General features: G+C 34.4%; 2 protein-coding genes across 6 annotated transcripts in view; one reads left to right on the top strand and one right to left on the bottom strand.

The window, feature by feature from the left end:
* Positions 1–2,438: 2,438 nt before the first annotated feature.
* On the bottom strand, positions 2,439–18,508 carry PEX13 (peroxisomal biogenesis factor 13). Of its 2 annotated transcripts, XM_074287011.1 has the most exons (6): positions 18,378–18,508; positions 17,760–17,932; positions 14,277–14,971; positions 11,515–11,640; positions 7,743–7,844; positions 2,439–3,195 (listed from the first exon to the last, which is right to left on the bottom strand). In XM_074287011.1, the coding sequence occupies exons 2-6, from the start codon at positions 17,906–17,908 to the stop codon at positions 3,134–3,136; spliced, it is 1,134 nt and encodes a 377-aa protein (XP_074143112.1). In that variant the 5' UTR covers positions 17,909–17,932; positions 18,378–18,508; the 3' UTR covers positions 2,439–3,133. The 2 variants fall into 2 exon arrangements, with proteins under 2 accessions (XP_074143112.1, XP_074143111.1); XM_074287010.1 differs by lacking the exon at positions 2,439–3,195 and having other exon boundaries at positions 4,804–7,844.
* PUS10 (pseudouridine synthase 10) overlaps positions 18,421–18,822 on the top strand; it is a 93,994-nt gene continuing 93,592 nt past the window's right edge. Inside the window, exon 1 of one of the 4 annotated variants that reach the window (XM_074287003.1) lies at positions 18,421–18,807. The gene's annotated coding sequence lies outside the window, so the exon portion shown is untranslated. The remainder of the gene's footprint in view (positions 18,808–18,822) is intronic. The other 3 variants (XM_074287004.1, XM_074287005.1, XM_074287007.1) reach the window with 3 other exon arrangements.

The raw sequence follows: 18,822 nt of genomic DNA, 5'->3' as shown, positions 1-18,822 counted from the left end.
GCCCAAACATTAGCTATCTTTTTACCATGCTGTAAAAAGAACCATGGCAACACTTGCTACAAAGGCCAAACTCAGCATGGCAATAACACAAGGCCTTCAATCAACTTTGAAAAAAATCCTAATTTGTATAGTGTTAAGAATTTTTCAAAGAAAAGCTTATTTTCTTTGGAAAAGAACTGTTAATAGAGAAACGTTTAATTTATTGGTTAAATTTTATTCTACATTTTTGTGGTTATTCAATCATTTTCAGTCCTGTCTCTTGTGGCCCCATTTGGGGTTTTCTTGGCAAAAATACTGTAGTAGTTGGCTATTTTCTTCTCCAACTCATTTTACAGATGAGGCAAACAGGGTGAAGTGACTTGCTCATGGTCACACAGCTAGTGTGTTTGAGGCCAGATTTAAATTCAGGAAGATGTCTTCCGGACTCCAGGCACAGTATTTTATCTCCTGGACTACCTAACTGTCCTATTCTGGATACAGAACTTAAAACAACAGAAACACAACTTTCATCATATCATTGCTATATGCTCAAATACTATCAGTGGCTCCCTACTGCTAGTAAGGGAAATCTCAAAACTCTTTAATTTGGTGTTCAAAGTCTTCTGTAATTCAGCCTTAATTTTATATCCCATTGTAGCCCAATACAAATTCTTTACTGAAGTCAAAGAAGTCAATTCACTGTGCCTTTATATTTTTGCTACTGCACAGTATCCTCTATATATCTGGAATCATCTTCCTATTCAACTGAGATTTATCCTTAAGGGTCTCAATTAAGTACTACTTCCTTTGTGAAACTTTCTTCAACCTTTCCAGCTTGGTAATTTCTCTCTCCAAACCTCAAGAACACATTACTATTCCTGAAGCTGTTGTGAATAATTCAGAACACAGATGCTTTGGTGGGATAGGTGAGTGCAAATAATTTTATGTAAACTTGTTCACATAAAATTCAAATAGTGTTCTGGTACAACAGGCCAACTGCTTAGCCTGTATTTCAGTTCTCCATGGAAGTGGTGATGTCTAAGTTCACATATTTATAGGAAATGACTCTTCCTACAGGCCTGATAACTCCCTATCCCCAAATTTCTTGTGCAACATAACACCTATAATAACTTATACTTTCAGTCTTTATTATGCCCAAAGAGGAAGAGACAGCATGCTTGTACTCTATCCATCAAGGTTCATGTGTTTCTGTTCTATCAGCATATCATTTTTATTCCTGCAGAGTTCTGAAATATCTTTTATTCTTTATAAGTAGCTTCCTAAAGAAATTTCATTCCTACATACAGTAATACATTTAGCAAAGATTCTTGGCAATAAACACTAAAAAAACTAAAATCATCTACCCTTCAGAAAGTTGGCTGCCAGGGACTATGGAAATTTATAGACCATTTAATCATTTAATGATTATTAAAGTACAATAAGCAATAACCTAGTTAATGTATCTTCTTCAAATTAAACTATTTACAATCTCTAGCTCCCAGTAATGAAGTTTTAGTGTATTTTGATACTTTAAAAATTTTTGATTAGATGGTTTGAACAATAATAGTGAAGTTATTAACACTAAGAATTTAATTTCGGTTGGTCTTTAAAAGTTGTCTGTTTTCCACATGTAAATAAAAAAGTCAACTAGACTACAGTAAAATTCTATTTATCCAGAACATTTGGAAAACTGGGTAATCTGGTTAATTATTTTTGGTTAACAGAATAACTGTATTACTATGAATTATCTATTTAAAATAATGCATTAAGACACAAACTCCCATTAAACTACTTTGACCAACTTTCCTTGATACTTCAGAAAGCACTTGTTCTGTCTTAAAATAACAAATCTAACAGGACAGCACTATAAATATAAAAGTTGTTGAAAACTTGGCTGATTCTATACTGACTCTACAAGCTGCTTTTTAATTTTTTTAAGAGAACAAATTATTGATATTGAATTAGCTTAGAAAAGTAGATTTACAGAAAAAAAAAGTTACTTCAAATTCCTTAATCAGTAACATTCAAGTCTAAAAATAAGTGAAGTGGGTTGTCAAAAGGAATATATAAAAAAAGAAAAAAAAATCAAAATGCTAAAGGGCTAAATAGCACAAATTTTTTTTATAATTATGTAATTGACTATTTGTCAAATTATTCTTAGGAACAATTCATTTTTTCAGATGTAAGTGAAATGTTTAGATGATTTGCAGCCTTTTCTCTAAATGTTGGGGTGAAAGGGAAAGAGTGATGCAACCATATAATTCCCAAAACCTCCTTTACAACTTTACAAAAATCACTGAATTTGCTGCTAGCTAGAACTAAATTTGGATAACAATAAATAAATTAAAGGATTCAAGAACATTACATCTTTACTGTGCACTTGTACTCAGCTCTGATAATTTAGAATGGGCATGGAGAAAACATTTCAAGCAAGATCTGGTTATTCATAATACAGACAGTTAAGTGTATACAGAATTTTATTTTGCTTTTTGTTTTGCTTATTTACCTAAATATTTATTAATGTCTATTGGTGTACTAGAACATCAGCAAAACATAATAAAAGAGTGTAAAGCCAAAAGTGCATCACAAGTTGACTTAGGAAAATAAAACATACTCTCCTAGTATTTGTGAGTATCAGTTATCAAATTTAACACTGTATTAATGTCATTTATAATTAGCATCAGTATATTCACAATTAAGCTTATATGCTATTTTTTTTTTCCTTTATAGGGTACTCACTGCATCAAGGGGAATAATGTAAAAAGACAATGTTGCAAGATGATCCCTTTTATAATTTCTAAGGGAAAATGACATTCTTAGCAACTGTCAATAAGATCAGATGGGCAGACATTTAGTAAAATATTAGGATGGGGATTAAAATACAAATCAGTTATCAGAAAAGATTATCTGAGTTTTAGATATTTTTTTTACCCAACCAAAAGGGTAAAAATAGCTTATGCAAAGGGGTTAAAGGATTGAGGGATTTGGTATAAGGAGAACCTCTGAATGGCAAAAATCTGGGAGTTGGAAACGAAAAAGAAACTATGAATGGCAAAAATCTTTTAAATTTTTTTTTAGTCCAGGGTCACTTACAGAAGGAAAGAAGTAATCTGAATAAATCGAAGAGCTTGAACTGAAGAATTCATGGGTCAATTTATGTTGGGTATTGTTGAGACACAATAGAGTCATAAAAAGATGGTACATAGAACACATTGCCTGAGAGAAAGAGAAAAAATCAACATTTACTTCTAAAGAACTTGATCTTTCAAATGCTTATTGATGTCCTAGTCCAAGAACTTATTTACATTAGTTTTTATGTAGAGCTATGAAGGCTCCCAAAATTAAAGGGAAAAATTCTTTCACATCTCTCGATTCTCAAAATGTGATATATTTCTGAATTAGCCAGGTTTTACACAATACCTTTCTATATTCTTTAGTGAACAATGTTTTTTGGTAGGAAAAAAAAATCCTAATAAGTATTGTATATGTTTCCCTTCAAATTTTGAGTCCTTGTACTACTCTTCATCCCAATTCCCCTATTGCTTCAAATTTCTGGAAATTTTAAATTTCACATTCAACAATCCTTTTCTTTCAAGCTGCATTAGGATACAGACACAGTACTTGTAAAATTCCTGTTAACATATTTCCCTTAAGATACATGTTATCAAAATGTAATTTGTAATTTCATTTATTCAAATTGATTATTCAAATGTACTTATTTTACAAAATAATACTTATTTAACTATGATAACTGAATAAAATTTTAAAATAAAAGTAATTTAGAAACTTTTCTAATAAGATAAAAAAAGACAAGCAAATTAAAGACACTTAAGGAAAGAATATTCAAGAAACTGAATACAAAATTTGAAAAAAATGCTTTTGGCACATGTACAATACATGATTTAACCATATAAAAAAATGAATCAATTCAGTCTGTTTAGATAAATCAGTATGAGAGACCTTTTTAAGAAGAAAGAAAAACTAAATTCAATTTCCCTTTTTCTGGATGAACATAAAATCCCATCATACTTTTGTAATAAATTAACTGTTCTGTTACTTGAACACAAGTATTTTTGTTTTATTTTGTGAAGAATTACATCTAATGTCTATATATATATATATACACACACATATGTTTATGTATAATTTATAATTGATGAAATAATTAAATTTTGAGGGTAAAAAAAGAAGCATTCTACACATACATGACAATATTGTTACCAATGTCTATATTTCAGCTTGACAGCAAAGGTTCTTAACCATTCTTGTCCATGGATGCTATGGCAGTTTGGTAACATCTATTTGTTGCCTACATTCAAAATTGAAGATATTAAGTATCAATTTAAAGATTAGGGAGAATAAAGATGAATTATCTCCCCTCTCCCCCAAATTATTGGACCCTCTGACAATGGGTTTCATAGACCCTAGATTAAGAACCTCTGCTCCATAAGTATCTTTATGAAAAATTTAAAATTATAAAATTTTTACTTCTTCCCTATCTTCTTTCATTTTTCTGAGCTAACATTTAATTATATGGCATTTTAATAAATGTGCTGTTGCTGCCAGAATCATTGCTGTGAATCTATCCTAATAATTGCTTCTAGCATGCTTTTCATAAACACACAATCTCATTTGATCCTCACAACAACCCTGTGAGGTAGGCAGGGCATGTGTTTTTCCTTTTTTTTTTTTTTTTTGGTAACCGAGCAAATGGTTAAGTGACTTATCTAAAGGACACATGAATATTTGTTATGGCACTAGGTGTAGGGCTTCTGATTCACTGGCCCAGCATTTTTATAGTAGTCATACAACATTTAATGTAACTTTTATAATAACATAAAACTATTTTTATTGGGAGCTGTTTAAATCAGAATAAAACATGTAAATGGTTTAGAAACAGTTTGATGTGCATGACATGAGAAAATTAACTTTTAAAAAACTCTAACTTCTCATTAGCTTCTGAATTGAAAAACAGAATCTCAGTTTACCTGCAAACAATATCCATGAAATTTAATTTATTTTTATTTATACAGTACATATGATTTCAACAATCATTTAAAAATAAAATATATTTTAACTGTATCCATTTTCTCTTGTCTTTTTTTCATTAAGAAAATGAAAGACAAAGTATAATTTTATTCAAGTTAATATAGAGTTATGACACAGTGATAGACTAAATCAGATACCTAAAAATAAAACATTTAATGACTAACAAACTATAGTATCCTTACTTTGTTTTCTTTAAGTCAATAGGTCAAAGAATACAATCAGAAAAACTGAGAAGGCTAAATGTCTGCTTACTGATAATGTGAGAATCATAGTACTTAACTTGAAAATGTTTTGGTTAATATTTTCTTTAAAATAGCCACTCCTTAATTAAATAATTGATTAAGCAAAACATTGGGGACCTGAACAGCAAACAAATTTAGCCCTACTTGAAAAATTGTATCATAAAGATCATGATAACAGAAAGTTCAAAGATACTCTTTGCTTTTTCAAAATTCTTAATTCCCTTCCTGGTTTTCCAGTGAAATAGGGATGCCCACACATACATATACTCACCAGTGTGATAATTTATATAGCAATCTACCATACTAAAAACATCAAGGACATAGGAACTAAATCAATGGAAGATGAAGTTATATTTATCCACTTTATTATTTTATGCTCTGTTATTCCTTCTTCATTCTTAATAGCAACCATACTCCCTAGCCTAGGAACTAAATACTTCAAATTCAAATTTAATATGGCCACCACCAAGGGCTTTTTTATTTTAACCACTTATTTATACTTTAACCTATTCAATTTTGCTGTCCCAACATCAAATAACTAATGTGCTTTAAAAAAGAATTTTGGTATGAGATTTAGAATGGATCCCATAAATTACATTTAAAGAATGAACCACAAAATTTGGAAAAATTCAGTAAGAATAATATTTAAAGATTTTTTTTTAATATACGTTGGCTAAATCTCTAACATATTTAGAAAGTTTATTTTCTCTCCATCTTTTTAGCTCTATCATACATTTTTAAAATTCTAAAATGTTCCATATTCCTCTTCAGATAGGAGTACTAATTAAGCAATGTCTACTATACAAGTTTCAGAGATGTCCTTTAATAAATTTCTTTACATTTAAGCTACTCACATTGTAGAGTTTGTTCTAAAAGTACTCATTTAGAGAATATAAACATATAAACAAAAAGTACTTATTTAGAGAATACAAAGTTATAGAGAAAAAATGTAAAAGCACATTAATGCATAATTTTATCAAATAATTCAGTTTTAGACATCATCTTAAAACTTCTTTACTATTTTGAGCTTAGTGTTAAAGAATTTTTTTTTTTTTAAAGGAATCACTGTCATATATAATCATGGTTTAGAAGAATGTCCAGACTTTGCTAGAAGATATTTAGGCACTCTGAAATTTAGTTGCATTTCAAATCATTATTTAAACAAAGAACTCAAATCAAGTAGGTTACTTAACTGAATGGCAATACAGTATTTTGTGATCTACTTTGCTTTGCTAGCTGCAAATCTTAAATCTAAAGGAAAAAACCTGTAACATTTTAAATTACTTTGCAGGATAATCCACATGTGAAATTTAAAAAAGTAATCACACTAAGACAGAAACAGGATTTTAACGAATAAGTTAATTTATCACCACGTCTAGAACTGGGTAAATCATTTTACTCAGTTTCAAAGAGCTCGTATGTTCAGGTGTTTTTTTTTTGAGGAAAAACATCTCTACTGTACTCTGACTCTCTTTCCATAAAAATGGCCATATTTTTAAAAGCTTAAAAGACGTAGGCTTCTAAACACAAAGCAATGACACACATACTGGACTCAAAAAAGGAAAAAAATTGCAACTACTATTGGAGACATTTTGGTGTCTTTAAATCATTCTAGTAAGTAGTTTTATTCACAATGCTCCTATACTGAACTTTTCAAGATATTTTTTTAAAAAGAATAAATGTGAAATTATTCTGTAAAGGTGAAAAAAAATAATCAAAAGTAAATAATGCAGAACTGGGCTGCAATAAAAGTCATCTAATTTTTGTATTCAGGAGTTCTTACTTAAAAGGACAAATCTCTGGCTACATGCCCTTAAACTACTTTGGGTAGTTAAAGTCTTTAAAAAAAACACCAAGAAATGTGGTTTTTTTTTTTGGCCTGGTTCTCAACTTTTCACACATTACCTCCTAATTTCTAAGGATTCTCAGACAATCTGTTCAGAAGTCTTAAAAAATTAAGTGTTCCACATTCCATTAACAATACATTCTAGAGTTCATCAAAGTAACTCTTTCAACAAACAATGGGGCATTTGATGAGAAACTGGCAGTCTTAATCCAGGACCAAGAAAATTTCCTACTCCAATGACCTGTAGAATGCAACCAGATAACATTCTGAACCAGCTTACTAAAGTACAACTTTAAGTCTTTTCTAGCAGCAAAAACACCTACAATAGCCAAAACAAATGTTTGCATTAGATTGTGGGCTATTTCTTTTAAAGAATTATCAAAACTGTATTTTTGAAAACAGTTCAATTTTAAGTAAACATGAAGGATATCAAAGATCTTGTTTATCTCCACTTTTGCCAGTGGATTCAGATGTAACAGCAACCTTATTATTTTCAACAAAAACAGATTCAAAGGCAGCTTCCTGCTCCTCCAATGCGTCAGCAGCAGTGGTTCCACTAATTAGGGTCGAGTTGGTAAAAGCTCGTTGCTGCTCGGTAATCTTATTCAATTCCACTGTTTTCCTACCTCTTCTTTTACCGAGAATTTTGACATAATTAGCTGGTACAAGTCCTGTTGTTTGACCATCAAGGCTAGCAAGAAGCCAGCCACGAACTTTAGGTTGTTGTTCTAATGGAAGGAAAAAAAGGGTTTTATAATTATAAAATATTCTGGAAATATTTAACAGAACAGACATTAAAAAAAATAAAATATAAAGCAAAAAAAATTAGATAAAATTCAAATTTTTAAAAATGTTCTTAATAGTTTTGTTTGCCTAAGACATTTCAGTTATAATCTAAAAAATTATCAGAAAATTAACTCTTTTACTTAAATGAACCAGTCCCTGGAAACAAGTTTAAAAATCTAAAATGCTCAATAATATTCATTTACATGTAACTTTTACAGCCACTGCTCTATAAAACCCAGAGTAGCTGTCCATCTATTGAGAGTGTAAGGTGATAGAAAATTAAATATCTTCTCTCTGCCAGCTCCCACTATATTAAGTGCTTTTATAAGAATTATTTCAGTTGATCCTCATGACAACTTTGTAAGGTAAGTCCTATTATTCTCTCCATTTTCCAGCTGAAGAAATTAAGATAGAGGTTTTTACTTGCTCAGAGTCACACAAGTATTAAGTATCTGAGGTCATATATGAACTCAAGTCTTCCTGACTTTAGCCTAGTACTCTATCCACTTTGCTAAGAAGTTTAAACTGAAAAAATTTTTAAAAAATTTAAATAATTTATATTTATGCCTAATTATATGGTGTCATAAATAAAAAGTTAAGTGCTAATTCTATCTACTGTTTAATAATTTAAATACTTCAAACTTACAAAAGCATATTTATAGTAGTACCTCATTTATCTAACCTAATCCAGTAGTATCAAAGAGCTTTTAAAACATTTTTAGTAGAAATGTTTCTAAAGTATATGAAGCCCTTCTTATGTGGAATATAACACTTGACTTTTCCTGAGTGACTCCAGATAATTTCAATCAATTTTTGAAAGGAAGATCCAGATTTGTCACTGAACTGAATTAGGGAATTCTTGGTTTGGAAACTCAGGAAAGGAGTTTCTGGAGGAAAACTAGCAACTCCTCTGAAACTTTTAAGTCTTAAAAAATTCTGCTTGGGCACTGATAGTTCCAATATTTTACCTCTGTCACTGTCATCCAGCTATAATACATAAAAGGTAGAAGCAGAAGTTAACCTCATTCCTTACTCTATGCTGTATTATAATACAGAGGAGTCATTAGAAGACTAGAATAAAAAATGGATTTTATTATACTAAGTTTTTGGAGAATTGGAGGCTACATAGAATTTTATTTTTTTTCCTGTTTGATTGTCGACCATACTTCTTATCAAGTGGCAAAAGCAAACACCTATGAGGCAGAAAACTGGATTCTAATTCTAGTTCTGACACTAATTACTTTGAATGACTTCAAAAACTAAACCAAGGCCTCAGTTTCTTCATTTGTAAAATGAGTTAAAATTATGGAAGAGGGAAGGGAACAAATATTAAGTGACTACTATGTGCTAAGTATATTACAAATGTTAGCTCATTTGATTCCTGTAATAACTGTGGGAGGTAGGGGCTTTTCATTGTTATGCCTACGGTAAAGCTGAGGAAACAGGGGCAAAGAGAATCAAAGTGACTTGCCCAGGATCGCAAAGCTAGTTAGTATCTGATTGACCACAGATTTTCCTGGTTCCAGGCTCACCTGGTAAGGGGAGGAAAGATGAGATGCCTCAGGACTAGATGAGCTGAATGAGTTCAGTTTTCTTCCAGCTTCACTCTTCCAAGCCCAAGGGACAGCGAAAGAAAGAGTAAAAGGGGGGGGGGGGGTAGAACTAACTGTCCTTTTCCACACTCTCCCCCCTTCCCACTCTCAGCTCCCTAGAAAAAATCCACTTATGTGGAAAGAGATGTCATTTCCTATGAGGAAAGATAACCATCGGTGAGTGTGGGGATAGATAGACCAAAGATTGAAGTAGCATTCATTTACTTTAAGGAGATGACAAGATTCAGTGAATTGCCTGGATTTTTCTGGAGAGGATATAGTCTAGGGAGGAAAGAGGGCAGCAGTAAAGAGAGAGGAGAGAAAGGAGATCTCCTTCCCTCCTTCCTTTCTGTCACTTTGGGTCATTCTAGACCAGCCCAAATATAAAGTGACAATCAGGAAGTGCCAGTGAGGTGAATAAGAGAGGAAAAAAGAGGAAAATGAGAGTTTCTCTGACTACCCAATGTAGAGGCCATTCTAGGACGGGTCCTGTAAGTGGGTCAGACTAAATCAGGGACATTTTTCCATTGTTATTTTGTCCTATCATTTATTTGATCTTTATATGTAAACACTGCCTTAACTTTCGTCTCTTATCACATTTCATGTAGGTGGCTATAATACTAAATTAAAAAACAAAACAAAACAAAAAAACTCTGTATTTGCTGAGTAACAGGTTTTTTTGAAGAACTCAAAAGACAAATTCTAAAATCTGAAAAAGTTCAGTTGTTTTACTATGTATTTGGCTGGAAGAAAAACACTATAATCTAATAATAATATAAATAAGCAAATAAATCAAAAGAATTATGTGGAATCTGCAATTAAAGATATCTGCATTTGAAGAGATGGTTCAAGAGTCAGCAAGTTCTAACCAGTTTAACTAGTTAAAATTTCTCAATCATTCACACAACAAATGAATGTGTTATTGCTGCTGTTCAGTCATGTCCTATTCTTTGTGACCCCATTTTGAATTTTCTTGGCAAAGATATCGGAACGGTTTGCCATTTCTTTCTCCAGCTCATTTTAAAGATGAGGAAACTGAAGGAAATAGGGTGAAATAATTTGTTCAGGTTCACCCAGCTAATTAAGTGTCTGAAGCTGGATTTGAACTAAGGTTTTCCTGATGGGATAACTGGCACTCTATCCACTTCACCGACTAGCTACCTTAAAAGTAAGGTACCTTAAAGTAACAGTAACACTGTTACTACAATGTAGTTAGTACAGTGTATTTAACAGTAAATTCAGGTAAAAATTTTAAAGGGCTAGTGCTTACATCAAAATAACAGACATATTTAAAAATGATTAATAAAAAAATTATGACCTCAATATTGCTATCCAAACTTGAGTCTCTACAAAAAAATTTCTATTACTCTGACTAGAGAGGAATAAGGATGAAAAGAATTTTATCTTAAGTCATTAAAATAGCAATTTTTTTAAAAAGGCAATTCAACATACAAATTCTAGTTGTTTGCTAAGTCACTGGAAATTAATTAAAAAGGAATACTCAAAATAAATGGCTTGCTAAAATTTGGCCTTATTCCTGGTTTATAAGTATATAGATTTTCTACTATAAACTTAATATAATTTATATCTTATATAAATTTAATATCATTACCAAGAGTAAAAGTAATCCTATATTTCCTATACAGACTTGAATAAGAGCCAATAATTCTTGGTTATTTATTTGATTATACAAGGATTATACTTCGAAAAGGTGGTGTACTATTCACATAACTCTGAGTTCTTCTAAAAGAAGCACTATATAAACACAAAACGTCTCCCTTTTTTGTTTTTATTGTTATTGGACAAAATTCTGATGTTCTATTTCTCTTCTAAAGGTTTTGAGGCTTTAAATTAATATATGAGATACTACTGTAAGTAATTAGAAATTATCATGGTATCCTGAATCCTCAGTAGAAATTAGGAGCACTTTAATCACAAACAAAAAATTTCACAGGTAAGAAAACAAAGAATTTACACATTAAATATCATCAATGCTACTGAAATACTGAATCTAATTTACCTTTGGGTGCCAAGTTTAGCATATCACCCGCCCGGAAAGAAATTTCTTCTTCAGAAACAGCAGCAAAATCATATTCTGCTCTAGCTACAACATGATCATCTTCACCACTCGCCCAATTGGTGGTAGCTATATTCCAAATTATGAATTAGATTTGTTAGTAAATTATAAAATATCAGCAGAAAAAGCCACATAGCTTATTAGGTATAACTTTAAACTATCAATATATTTTACTCTCTTAAGAGAATCAAAAAATGTCTTCTATATTATCAATAAATATTCAATTCCATTATTGTTCTGTAAGAAATGACAAACAGGATGATTTCAGAAAGGCCTGGAGAGACTTACATGAACTGATGCTGAGTGAAATGAGCAGGACCAGGAAATCTTTGTATACTTCAACAATAATACTATATGATGATCAATTCTGATGGAGGTGGCCATTTTCAACAATGAGATGAACCAAATCAGTTCCAATAGAGCAGTAATGAACTGAATCGCTACACCCAGCAAAAGAACTCTAGATGATTTTTATGAACCACTACATAGAATTTCCATCCCTCTAATTTTGTCCGCCTGCATTTTGGATTTCCTTCACAGGTTAATTGTACACTATTTCAAAGTCCGATTCTTTTTGTATAGCAAAACAACTGTTTGGTCATGTATTATTGTATTTAAATATTGTATTTAATTTATACTCTATCATATAATATATCATATATATATCATATAATGGTCATGTATTATTGTATTTAAATATTGTATTTAATTTATACTCTATCATATTTAACATGTATTAGTCAATCTGCCATCTGGGGGGGAGGAAAGGAAGGAAAAAAATAGAATAAAAGGTTTGGCAATTGTCAATGTTGTAAAATTTACCCATGCATATATCTGGTAAATAAAAACTATTAAAATAATAAAAAAAAAAAAATAAATATTGAATTCCTCTGAATTCACTTCAAACTTTTCCTATTGTTCATCCCCTGATTTATCTTTTAGTTTTTGGCATGAGGTATTCAGTGAAAATTGAAATTGAGATCAAACTGTGAAATTTTAAATTTTCCTTCTTTTTACCTATGTTTGTTTCTCTTATCTCCTCTTTCATTTCAATAGCAAAGGAAGTAATTTCTTTTTTTTAGGCTAACCCTTTTACTAATAAGTACTTTTGATCCCATCTATCACAAACTTCTCCTCAATAATTTGCCCTGTTTTTCACCTTTTGACACTTCCATCTTCAATTTTCTTGAGGTACCTTCCTTTTCCTGCAAGTCTCTTCTTTCTTTTCCCTTAGCAAGTTTATTCACATCCACAGATTTAGTTATGAACTTTTTGGATAACTTCAAAATCTATGTATCTAGCCTTTGTCTCACATTTCTGCTTATTGGATCTTTCTCTTATGTTTTGTTAGTACTTCAAATTTAAACCTACAACCAAAACTGTTATTTACTCCCCACCCCCAATTTAGGTCTTCATGTTTTTCTACTTCTAAAAATGGCACCATCATCATTTCAGTACCTGAGCTTAAAACCTTAGAAGGTTTTACTTCTTTCCCCTTCCTCCTTTCACACATCTAAGCATATTACTAAGCCCTATTGATTCTCACTGCAATTCAACAATTATGGTTTATATCCAACAAGGCATTGTGAAATGTCTCCAGACTCCTGCTTTCTACTTTCACCATACTGGATTAATACCTTTGACCTGGACTCTCGTACTAATCTCCTAATGGGTATTCGTCACACTCTATCCCACAATTCATGTTGTACACTTTTGTCAGATTACTCTATAAAGTACAGTTTTAATGCTATATCCTAGTGTTCAAAAATGTTCAGTGATTTCCTACTGTCTGCAAAGTTTAAAATCCTTAACTTGAGGGGAAAGTGTGATGCATTTAAGTGGACTAGAAGACCTGGGTTCAAATCCCACTTTCAATATTAATTAGCTTTGTGCCCATGGAAAAGTGACCCAGTCACAAGACCAGCTCATCCATATTTAGTATAGTATCTGTAATAATAACTTTTCAGGGATATTGTGAAGATCAAATAAGAAGTACATACTTTGTAAATCTTAAAGCACCAGGTGTTAAGTGCAAGTATTTAAATTTCCTTTCACAATCTAGTCTCAGCCTCATTTCCATTATTCCCCTAAATATATTACTCATGGTTTCTAAAACACACTTGAAACTTTTATTTAGTTGCCTATTTATTTGAATCCTAATATATCGGAGGAGGAAACTCTTGTATGAGTCAATTCCTTTGACCTACACAGATTGGCAACTTTTTTGAAGTCTTTGAAAATAGAAGTCCTGAACTCTTAACTCATCTTACCTTCAGAAAAGACACATTTTTCTGGAACTGGGTTAAATATTATCTCCTCTAAGCCTTCCTTGAAAAATTCAGTTGGAGATGATTATTCCCTTCTTTAGTACTTTGTTCTTTATGTATAGCACTTCATTATATATGTCTGTGCATTGTAGTTTCTTGTGTAGACTTTTCATCTCAATTGCTAAATTATATGATAGTTGGGAGCCAAGCATGCCAGTGGGGGGGGGGGGGGAGTCTGGATATCATCAATATGTGTTTTTCACTATTATTCTCTTTCCAGTCAAAATATCCTTTACTCAAAATATCTGTAGAGAAGGATGGAAAACAGATGAAATATTTCTACTATCTGATGATATACCCCATTCATTAAAAACTGCTATGTTACCTTATTCTTTAAGAACAGAAATGATTATTTATAACCTTATAAATAGTCCTTACCTGTTATTTCCTCACTGTGGGTGGATAACAGTTTCCAGATGAGATAGGGGCCCCCAAGGATAACAGCAAAAAACAAAAATATTGGCCAAGATTTTGCTGAATTAGCGGCTCTGTCTTCTGGGCCAAGGCAAGCCATAGTACCTTCACTTTCTGCCCATAAATCCTCATTCTCAGAGCCTCTTCTTAAACCCATCATCTGCTGTAACCGTCTGTAGAGATACCGTATAGTCCTAACTAATGCAAAAGCTGAAAACACTTTTGTAAAATGTATTTTCAATCGGGAAAAATGATTGGCTACATCCAAAACGGCCCTAAAACTGTTATATACAGCTGAAAAGGTGGCATCCATCATCATACTGACAGAAGCAAATGCATGCACAATACTTTCAATGGACTGAAATGCACCTCGGCTGCTTTCTTCAGCTTGCTGGACAAATCTGCTGGGAGGAAGATCATCCATACGGAACCGGTTATACCCTAAACCACCATATCCATAACTGTAAGGATTATAGTTTCCATAAAAGGAATTTCCATATGCTCCATAACCAGAAGAAAAGGAAGTATAAGCAGGTCTAAAAGTGTTCAGACTGCTGTTTCCTGTCTGCTGTGATGGCCTTGGAAGAATCGGTGGGGGTACTCTTGTAAGAGTTGGTTGCCCAGGCCTTGTCAATAAAGTAGGACCCAAATCAGCAGATCTAAAAAAAAAAAAAAAAAAAAATTCAGAGATTCAGGATCCATATCCAAATTTCAGGGATAATCACTTATTAAGGTCCTAATGTTCATTTAAGTTGAGATACATACTATAGGGAATATAAAAATATTACATTTTGGCTAAATTATTTCAAGTTGTGTACTTTCTCTATACCTTCCTAGATTTTTTTGAGTTGTTATGTCAGTCAAAATTCCAGAAGAAGATCCTCCTCCAAAGATAGCTTAGTTTTGAGACAAGAGATACAATATAGCATTGGCTTCCTTACTCAGGAAACGGGCAAAAAAAAAAAAAAATTCCTGCTCACCTCATAAGCTTGTGAAAGTCAAATGAGATTTCATTTATTCATTGAAACATTTATTTCATATCTATTATGTTTAAAGCCCTGTTAGGCACTAAAGAAGATACAAAGGTTATATAAAACAGTATCTGTTATCACAACATTTGTACACTGTTAAACCATATTTAAGTGTATTAAAAACTGTAAAGCCCTATGTAAACATAAGGTATGTAATTACTGAAATAGCTCTTGTTCTCTACTATTTGATAATTGCATTGAAGACACAAGATTCATAAAATAAAAATATAAGATGGCATATATAATTAAATAAGGTGACTAGTATAAGAAATGCATAGGGGATTCTAAAAAACTTAATCGTAACACTCTTCCCCTCAAAAAATTTTAGGCCCTCCTTATCAACTACTCAGGAAAGTTTAAACTCTATCAAGGAAAGTTTTATACAATATGATGCTACTCTATTTTCAGTTCTGAGTCATATTCTAATTCTTCTTATCCTATACAGAATAGCTAAATTCCTCTATTCTCTCCCTACCACATATCCTAGTGTTCTTTCCAGTCTCTGTTCCTATGCATAGAAGTCTTTTCCCTCTCTTCATGCATTGTTATTTTTACCACAAGGCACTTGTGATATTGTACATTATAGATATGGTTGTATATCTTTTTATTAAGACTACAAGCTCCATGAGGATAGGGACTGTATCATCTAAATTTTATATTTTTCCTGTGTCTAACATAATGCTCTGCTTGCAGTAAAATGAATTTAAATTAAATAAAAGTAAAAGGAGAGAAACTATACGGCATCAATTCTCCCTCTCCTTACTCTAGTCACTGAAAATCACCATCATTGTTAGTTTCAGAATTGTTAGACAAAGAACTACAATGCAATGGAAACTGTTTGGGGCACATAGTTGAAACCCAGAAGCATTCAAAAAAGCTGCAAAAACAAAACACTGCATATTCATTAAACTCAGATCTTCTACATAATTAGAAACAAGAAATATAAAAATAATTGTTTGCAATTTATGTTATATCTGCTATTATTAACAGTGAACAATCAACACAAAAAGATGGTTCTATTATGTGGACAATCCTAAATCTTTTTTTTTTTTTTTTTTTCAGGAATTTCAAAACTTGCAAAGCATCTACAGATGCAATTTGGCAAGAATATATATTACATGCTGAGGTTTGTTTGTTTGTTTGTTGTTGTTTTTTTTCCTCCCAGTTGAGCGAAATTTAAAAATCGTTTCCATCTGAGCAAGGAGCACAGAATAACCATCAGGAGTTAAGACTGGACACAGTAGAGGGGAATGTGCTTTAAAATTACTTTCAAAATCTACATCCAAATATCAACGGAACTTGGCAGGTCAAGAACAAAATCATTCCAATAGTTATTAAATGCCTTTAAAAATCCACGTTTTGTTAAAGCCTCATATATACGAGGTGCTCCAGCCAATCTATTATTAAGGAGTTAGAACTGAGGAGCAATGCAAGGGCTTACTCGGGGCTTTGAGTGATTTGAATACTCATAAAGATGGGTATAGCATTCTTATTCTTTTTCTGCGCTCCATTAATAACTCCTCAGTGAGACTCAGGGGTACAGACAACCTTCTGCTCTTCCCTAAGTCCCACTCCTCTAGTGCAGACTAGTGAAACAGCCTAGTGCGGCAGGAGGTGGGGGAAGGAGTCCTCGACCTGCCGCAAATCTCTGCATACTTCAATTTTACTTCTATTCAACCACTAAATACTTTTTGTTAAAACTCACGTCAGATCCTATGAGGCTCCTTCTCCCAAAAAGTTCAGTGGCTTCCGATAGATCTCCAAATCCGCATTCAAAACTCTTCAAAATCTAAACCCCCTCCTACTTTAACCCTCCTGTAATTTTTTATACCTTCTTATACCAGAGACTCACCCCGCTATTCCACAAATTAAGACGATCCACCTCTCAGCTCGGAGCAAAATTTTCTCTGTCTGTCCCCTAGCCCTGGAATTCGCTACCTCTTCGGTTTCAAGTACTGACTTCTCAGGCTTTCCTTTAAGGCCCAACTAAAATCCCCCCTGCCACCAGAGTCTTCCCCGGGCCCTCTATTCTGATGTCATGTTAGTTATTCCCCATATATTCCGTATATAACTTGCAACACAGTTGTTTGCATTTTGTCTTCCCAGTGGGCAAGGGGGCCTTTCCCCAAATCTTCCGCGGGGCAGTGAGCGCTTTCCTTTTCTCCGGGTCCCCGGCGCCGGGCACGCACAGCGGGCACATTAACAAACGTTTGCTGACCTGCTGAGCGCCCAAGAACGCAGCCAGTCCAGATATGTTTCTCGGTGCCCGCCCATCTACTCTCGGCCTCTGGCACCCCGGAGGCCGCGGCGCAGAGGGTGTATGGGGGAGGGGAACCGAACCCAACGATCGTAACCGCCGCTACCCCACTTTCCTCAGCCTCCCTGACAGCATGAGCCAAAGGGCCCCCACACTTACTGGAAGGCGGGGCCGGGCACCGGTCCTGTCCCGGCCCCCGGGATCCTCCGAGTCTCCCAAGGCTTCGGTGGGGGCGGCGGCTGAGACGCCATCTCTTGCGGCTCCGTTCGGCTCCCGCTCGGTTCAGCGGCGGCTCCAACCGGGGTCATCAGAGCGTCCCGCGCCGCCAGGCCCTACGAGAAGAGCGACGAATCATCCACTTTTCTAACCTGCCCCCACCCCCTTCCAGACCGAAGGTTCGGCTTTTCACGAGCAAAGGCAAGTCCCTAGTCCGGCGAAGGCTCTATTGAGTGACACGCGAGTACATTCTGTGGAACACAACTTGGTTTCTCCTCTTTCCTTTCCTGGCTACGAGTGGAAGCTCGCAAAGTAGGGGCGGGGCTTATCGATGTTTCTTTTCGCGGCTAAGAAGGCCTGGAGACCGTTGTCTTCCCACCCCTCTAGATGGAAGTCAATATTCCACAGGGAAGCGATACCGGGAATCACTGAGACTGGTTTAGGCCTCCAAACCCCACTCTTTTCTAAGGTCAGCCACGGAGAGCTCTGGCTGGTTTAATTGGCACAGGGGCGGGGCGGGAGAGGGGCAGGCCCAGAGATGGCGGTGAGGAAAGGCGGTACCTTAGTGCTGCGCAGCGTGTTTCCTCTGGGGACTGGATTGCGTGTAGCACCAAGTGTCTTCTTTTTTCGTCCCCATTCCCTCGGAGGGACTGAAGGGGTTAATTTCGGTTGCTGCGGTCGCCGCTGCTGGAGAGAGGCTCCCGGGAAGCAGACGTGGAGAAACCGGCCTGAAAGCACTAGGGCAGAAGAGTGATTGGCCTTTACGTGTCCGCGGCGGCCGCGCACTGGGGAGCAGGTGTGTGAGGGAGCAACCGAGGCCGGCGGCTAGTTGCCAGAGCTTGGACTCGGCCGGAGGGACGCGAGCGAACTTTGCCTGCGAGTGCGGGTGCGAGCTCGGCGCCGGAACCCGCAGATTGCCCGGGAAAGTTGTGGACCCCTCAAGTCTCTGAGGTGAGACTGCCTGTGAGAGAGGCTGCTTTAGCTGTTCCAGGTGGGTATCGTCCCG

Source organism: Sminthopsis crassicaudata, chromosome 2 (genome assembly GCF_048593235.1).
Source record: "Sminthopsis crassicaudata isolate SCR6 chromosome 2, ASM4859323v1, whole genome shotgun sequence".
In the NCBI taxonomy this organism is placed as follows: Eukaryota; Metazoa; Chordata; class Mammalia; order Dasyuromorphia; family Dasyuridae; genus Sminthopsis; species Sminthopsis crassicaudata.
Note: the sequence above shows the minus strand (reverse complement) of the source record. Positions and strands in the feature narration are given on the sequence as shown.